At 50.8% G+C, this 7,385-nt stretch overlaps 1 protein-coding gene across 1 annotated transcript; it reads left to right on the top strand.

The window, feature by feature from the left end:
• Window positions 1–5,007: 5,007 nt before the first annotated feature.
• NGA_2010000 (mitochondrial pyruvate dehydrogenase kinase) lies at window positions 5,008–7,041 on the top strand. The gene has a single exon (XM_005855411.1). The coding sequence runs from the start codon at window positions 5,147–5,149 to the stop codon at window positions 6,716–6,718; it is 1,572 nt and encodes a 523-aa protein (XP_005855473.1). The 5' UTR covers window positions 5,008–5,146; the 3' UTR covers window positions 6,719–7,041.
• Window positions 7,042–7,385: the final 344 nt, after the last annotated feature.

The following is a 7,385-nucleotide window of genomic DNA, read 5'->3' as shown; positions in this document are numbered from 1 at the left end:
CATCCTACCTACCTCCTACAGAGCACATCCTGCCTCGCCTATTTTGCACAAGTGTGGACCATCGACTGACTACCAAATGGCACCATGCATCTCTTTGTCGTCCTACTCCCATCTCAGTCCAGCCCGGCGATCGTCAGGACCGACTTTGAGTGGGCGTTGGGCCAAGGCAGGCTGTCTACATGGTTCAAAGACAAGTCGTGAGGCTCAAAGAACAAGACCGGGTGACACAAAAGCGAGGCCAAAGCCGTGGTTTCCGTTCTTTGCGCTTATGGGAATCGAGTCTTCAATTTTAGGACCTTTTTTGGACGACTTTCACGGCCGTACTGGCGTACTGCACTATAACGACCCCCTGAGCGTTGATATCGGTCAATACCACGTTCTCGGCACCGCTGCATGGGTAAGAAGTTGCCCATGAAACTCACAAACCGCTGTGTAATTCATATGATTTTATTTTCTGTGACAGGTCCCTCTCTTGTTCGGCCTGGCAGGCGTGATCATGAGCTTTCTGACCGTCGTAATGGACGAAGCCTTTCAGACACCTTGCAAGAAGTTGCAGCCCGCACCTCCAGACGTGCTGAAAGGCATCTCACTTTTTAGTTTCCAGTACTACATTTCCGGGGTCCTGGCAGGTGTCTTTTTGGTGAATCCTGTGATCCTCAATGTTTCTCTCCTGGGGCTCGCTGTTGTGTGCTATTTGCGTTTTGATCGGACATGGGCCGGCCTGACAGTGGGTGTATTAACTAGTATATTCGGCCCCATCCTCGAGTTGCTGCTCACAACATATACGGAGTTATATATTTATTCATCTCCTGACTTCTATAGTGTGCCATCCTGGATTCCATGGGTGTATTTATGCGGTGGTCCTGCTGTGTGTAACCTGGCACGGGCGCAGTGGCAGGCCTTGCAGGATTCCACCTCAGGTCATGAGGCGTGAAAACATGTTGTGGAGGAAGGTGACACCATCCCAAAAAAATAATTTTTGAGTGCATTTCTGCGAGCAAGAGGGCAAAACCTTTTGGTAATCTGTTTCTTTTCCCCCCTTCGCCTCTGTTGTGGGCTGGCAGCTACCGCGAGTATCCTCGTCTTCTTCGCCACCGACATGGAACGCGCTCGCCCCCCCCCTCGTTTTGGACATTAAAATGCAACGGAATGCCATTAATAACAGCAATGAACCGTCTTGCTCCTCACTCGTGTGCACCGCTTCGCCTCTCAGGCCTTCGCGCACCATGCTGAGATCATACTGGTCGAGTCGTCGACAAACTGTTGCCTACGATTATCCACGTTCATCGACATCTTTCTATTTCTTCAGTACTCAATATTTTTTTCGCTATCTCCTCTTCCTGGCTTTAGCATAATCGCAGCGCACATAGTAATACAGGGATGTCCTTTTTTCGTGCTGGGAAACGGTGTGCGGCGTCTTTCGGTGCCCGGGCCCTGCCACCGACCATGATAGTGGGTCTGGCGGTGACGGCAGAGTACTACAATCAAGGGCTGCAGAACTATTCCACAACGTTATGCGATGCCGCCGTTGTAAACAACGAAGACACGTCTATTGAAGTACCAGCTTTGGTGAAGCAGGCAGAGGAGGAAAGACGGAAGGTGGCGCAGCTCAAAAATCCGGGGTCTTTTGAAAAACTGATAGAGGATGGCAAGAGATTATCTTCGGTAGACAGCTTCGAGGGATTTCGTCTGGAAGTGCAAAAGATGGTTACGCCACATTTTTACTTAGCACATTCATTCATGTTGGGCGTAAAGCTTCCGCAAGTGGATACCAACGCGCTTTACGATTTCTCGACGCATGTCGTATTGCCAGGTAATCAGCTCATCATGGCACGGATGGGCCACGCGGGATCAATGGACGGCAGGTGCGTGCAAAGGTCGAATGTTTGGTATTTTTGGTAGGCAGTGGCTGACATTGGGAGGATTGGGCGGGGAACCTGGGGCTCTCACCAGGCACTTCCTCAGATGCTTCTTTTTTAATTTACACTTTCCTGCACGGATCGTTCATCACAATATCACAGAATCCACTTTGGTCTGGGCGAAAACACTCTGGTTAAAGTGATAGCGAGCCTGCAGCCCAATGCCGCTAAAGACACCTATCAGGTTGACGCGGAGCGCCACGGCAGGGATCACTCCTTGACCTTTCGCCTGTCCAAGGGGCCACAGCTGTACGCATCCTACCTCCAGAGCATCACGCCGGGCCTCGCGTTGGGCGGGGACACTTTGTTCGATTTCGCAGAGGGTGGAGGGGTCTTCAGCCTCGGCGGCAAGTACACGGGCCCCGACTGGGTGGGCGTTGCGATGCTGGCCCAGTACGGTCAGATCTGTCTCCTCCAGTACATCAAGCACGTGAGCCCCGGCCGCATGGCCTTAGTGGCTGATCTTGTGCTGAATCCTCTCACGCTTGACAGCCAGACCGTGCTCGGTGCGGAAGTCAACATGAAACAGTCGCGCTTCCTGACCACCGTTGACAACGGTGGCAAGATCGCCGCCCTCCTCGAGGCGCGCGTCGTGCCCAATGCGGTCACCCTCCTGCTCTCCGGCGAAGTGGATGGCGTGAAAGACGAATACAAGTTTGGGTACGGCTTCCAATTGAACTTGTAAAAATGATGATGGCACCAAAAACTTGACGACGCTGATTCGTGAGATGCAAGCTAGATGTACGTCTTTTGGATCGAAAGAATCAAAGAAAAAGTCTTCTTCATGTCTCGTCATTTGTCTCTGAAGAATTCGTAAATGCACGAGAGATAGTGTTTTACCGTCGTTTACATTTCGTGCTACTCTTCATTATGCCACGTTACCAGTTCTCTTGCTCTTCGTCCCCCTCTCCCTCCGGGGTCTGCCAGCCCCACTCGTCTATGAAAATGCTTTCTGCTCGGCGGATCCACCGCGCCTCCTGCTCCTCAGGCTCAAGGGTCGCCTCATCATCATATGTTTCTCGCCGCGCGTCAAGGTCCCCCCTCTCGAGGAGATGGTAGTCACACCCTTTGCGCAGACGCAGGCAAACGTAGTCAGGCCCCCGGGAGCGAATGAGTGACTCAACCCGCTCCACGCCCTTGCCCGTCACGTTCACCAGGTAAGAGTCATCAAATATGAAGGAGCATCCCACTATAACGTCGCCGACTTCGACTCCAGCTGCCTGGGCCTTCTCGTTCGCCTCTACCACGTACACCATACCAGAGCCGTCTCCCGCCTCCTCGACTGCCACACCCAAAGGCTTGCTCACGTTGACAACGTACTCCTTCGTATGACACAGGTGTGAGAGAATGGAAAGGCTTGGGCTCAATCATTGCTCGTCGTTGTCATTTATGCACGGTTCAAAATGATATGTCCAATCGGAAGGAATTATACAGATACCAACCTCAAACTGCCCCCCCGATTTCTCCGCCTGCAAGCCGAGCGAGAAACCTTCCTCCTGCTCAATTGTTCTTGGCGGGGCCCCCAAGGCTGTCATTTGCGCGGAGGATTTGAAGTGCTTGGTTGTGATTCCTTCCAAACAGGCTGGGCTCACCTAACAATTTGTTCACTCTCGTAATTCTGAGCCGTGCCATTATCAACGACATGGCATCTAGACGTATGGCTTAAGCCGATATATCGTATGACTCTTCGATGACAAACAAATATTGCTTACACAAGTACTGCCCATATTCCTTTAATCACATGAAGACATTTTTTGGTCCATGAGTATCAAAACGGTCACCCTTTTGAGTGGGAAGGCAACACGGTAGGAATAGGTCATGAAGACTTACGTTGAAAAGAGCTGCTGTAAAAGTTATTCGATGACGCCGAATATGATGTGAAAATATTCTGCCGTTGCATCTGACGGGATCCTAGCCTATTGATAGTGCTCTTGCCACCTAGGTTGTACCCCTGGACAATCGTGAGCATCATTAGGCCACATCCGACGATCCTATTCATAAATGTGTCCGCGTCGCCGGGTCGCAAGGCCAGGCGGAGCATGTGCAGGTACAGTATCCAGAGAGCCCTCTCTGTGATGGTGAGATTTGCGGCCAAACGAACCTCAGTGCTTGTTAAAAAAAAGATCGATAGGGGCAAAAAATGACGCCGGTCGACTGCCACACTCCTCCTTCTACTAGTACGTGCCTTGGATGGCGGGTGTTTCTCGTCCCCTTGAGTCTTGACAGACCACTTCCTCCTGGAGACTTTTATAGCTTGTTGAGCGGACCGTACCACCACAACTGTGTCATAAAAAATAGCTGTTGCTATCTTATAAGCAAAAGTTTACATGTTTTAATCTTCCAGCACCTATGCTGTGAATCTAGTACTTCAATACGAGAGTTACTCCCTCGTCAAGGGTTCGTGATTGGAGGCCTACGCTCATGTCCTTCTTTCCTTCCATTTCAAAGATTTTCTTCCGGACAAGAGAACAGCCAACTTAAGCGTTTGAATCGTCCGAAATCGTGCAAATGTGAGAAAGAGATATCGTGTAGGTCCTAGCAGGCGTGAGCACAAGCCTTGAACACCTCAGAATGTTCCGCGAATTGTTGCCAGCTTGTCATTGAAAATCCATACGAGACTTAAAAAAACCCTCGAGCATTATTTTCTCATCCCTTTTGGATGTTTTCTTTCGTATAATTGTTTTCCTCACCAGAGAACGACTAGAGTAGCGCGTCCGACCGCTCCGAGGCCCATCCGGGGCACCAACTACCCGGGTTCGACATGTTGAGCCTCGACAAAAAATATACATCCGCTACGATATCAGATACACTTGTCGTAGCTCACTCAATCATTATCAGTGTCTCATGCTATCTACAACACAAGGAAGATGACTGGGCGGCCGTCGTGGCTACCAAGCTCCTGTCTGCCATGCGCTAACGCTAGCACTGCGCCCAGGTCATTTGAGAGAGGTACTACCTACTGTAGTATAGTATGATGCCAGAGGACTTCGGGCGAGCAAGGGTAGAGAAGCGTGCCTGACACTTCAAGCTCGAAAGAGTTGTGCATTGCTGTCGGCATATTATCTGATGTAAACTTTTTCGCACCACTCAGGAGAAGGAGGAGGGAGTTGTAGGTACGCTGGGGCATCGATCTCTACAGGGATATTCCCAGAAAGCCAGGAAGCCAGGTGTTTCCGGGAGAAGGCGAGCTGTGTGTAGGGGAGCAGAGATTTCTACGGCAACTAGCCATGATAGCACGTCATGTACAGTTTTTGAAAACAAATTTATATCAGTATGCGTCAAAGCGTAGATTTGCACAGATCGCCACTTCCTCTACCCTTTTTCCCCATCAGTCGCATCTCCAGCAGCACCAGCAACACGGACAGGGAGGCGCTGCAGGACGCTCCACGCCATCTTTTTTGCAACAGCAGACTCTTAAAGCAGATAAATTACATACGCCTACGAAAATAGCAGGTGCATCCGTGCCTTGGTCAAATTCAGCTCACAACGTAAGCGATTCCAAATCGGATATCCTCCGAGACGAAGAAGCGACTATACTTTCATATGCGAAGAAACGGTCGGAACGGGTGTCTCTGCGCAGTCTAGCGGAAGTGGGCTTAGGAACACGACCTTGGCTGTCGAGTCTGAGAGATGCCATGTCCCTTGAAAATCCCCTCTGTTCCTTGAACGTGCGTCTTTGCAGGGTGTCTGACCCCCACTCCCCGGCCCAGAAGGGGCTTCTGCGCATGGCGACCTTCTTGCACCGAGAGCTCCCGATTCGCTTCGCACGCGGCATCACTTTCATCGACAAATTAGATTCAAGTCGACAGGCGCCCAGTTTACGTGTGGTTCGAGAGTGGTACAGGGAATCCTTTCGAGACGTGGTGTCAAGCCCGTGCCCCGTCACCGACGGCTGCGAGGAGAGCTTCGTGAAGGTGCTGACGCGTGTCCGGGACAGGCACGCGGACGAACTCTTGCTGGTTGCGCGAGGGGTCTTTGAACTGCGAGCCAAGCTAGGTATGGACGCATTGGACGGGAGGGGCGGTCGGGAAGCTCTCCATGCGCAACTCGACGAACTCCATCTGAAGCGCATAGCCCTCCGCATCCTCGTGGGTCATTACCTGGCTCTGCACCAGCCCCCTCGCCCCAATTACGTGGGGATAATCTGCACGCGCACAAAACTTCAAGATGTGATCGAGACGGCGGCTGCGGACGCACGCTGGATTTGCAAGCAACGCTTCGACGGTTGCGCCCCGCGAGTGGAGGTGATTGGGGGGGAGGGTATGGTGATGGCCTGCATTCCGGAAAGCTTATACTATCTGTCGATGGAACTCATCAAAAATTCATTGCGGGCAGTAGCAGAGCGCTACAATGAGGCTTTGTTTCGTGACGGATCAATGGCACATGGCGCGGGCGGGGACGAAGGGTGTGTGCCCTCGATCAAAGTCATTCTCAGCCGAGAGTACAGTTTGACAGAAGGGCAACAGGTGGTGATCGAGGTGCGGGACGAAGGGGGGGGGATTCCGCCTGAGGATCTAGGTAAGGTTTTCTGTTACCTTTTTTCCACTGCGGCTGATGCGGATGTGCAGCAACTCGTTATGGACCGTCACGCCTCGGGGCTTGGGGGGGAAAGGAGTAAGCATAACAGAGGGAACTCAAAGAAAGTGCCTCTCGCAGGTCTGGGGTATGGTTTGGGCATTGCCAAGTCATATGCTTTGTATTTTGGGGGGGAGTTGGAATTAAAAAATCGGCCAGGAGATGGCTGCTCTGTGTTTGTGACTTTGAGCCGGCTTGGTGAGTGCAAGGAGCCATTGGTCTAAGGTCAGAGTGGGAGTGACCTGGTCATGTATATAGTGCTGCATCTGTGGAAAAGCGATCGACAATGACTTTTGTACTACGTGTGAAAAAATACTTGCAAAGTTAATTATCTTCATCATGGGGATGGGAGGCCTTCGAGTGCGAGGTGGATGTTGAGAAGGTAATCAAATTAATGTATGTGCAAGGGTTACTTCATTACTTGATACGCTAAACTGGATTTTGTTCGACAAATCTGGGAAAAGGTGCCATACCCTTCTTTTAAAGTCTGTTCATCTAGCGTCGGCTCATTAAGAAAAAAAACGTAAATTGTCTCTCATCTACAAGATTCACCGCGTGCATTTCTGCCGCACACACGCAGATGACTCAAGTCAGCGACGATTTCTTTGCTTTTAAGTGTACTCTGTCTATCACATTTCCTGTGCCTATTTGTCAATTAATCATTTTTCCGCCTTTTTGTCCATGTTCTAATTGACGCCGTACGAAGAACTTATTCGAAAATGAGAAGTTGTTCCAAAACAAAGGCGTAATTAAACGCTTTCTCCCGTAAATATTTGTATCGATCACTTGCACTAAAGTGCCCCGAGGACATGTCGATTTTCAGCAAAAGCTGTCCGCTGTCCGCAGTAAGATTCTCCCTGAGTTTTTTCACATACTTCAGAGGCTCCCAAT

This window comes from Nannochloropsis gaditana (assembly GCF_000240725.1).
Source record: "Nannochloropsis gaditana CCMP526 unplaced genomic scaffold scaffold202, whole genome shotgun sequence".
In the NCBI taxonomy this organism is placed as follows: domain Eukaryota; class Eustigmatophyceae; order Eustigmatales; family Monodopsidaceae; genus Microchloropsis; species Microchloropsis gaditana.
The sequence above is the reverse complement of the archived record's forward strand: the minus strand, read 5'-3'. Positions and strand labels throughout refer to the sequence as shown.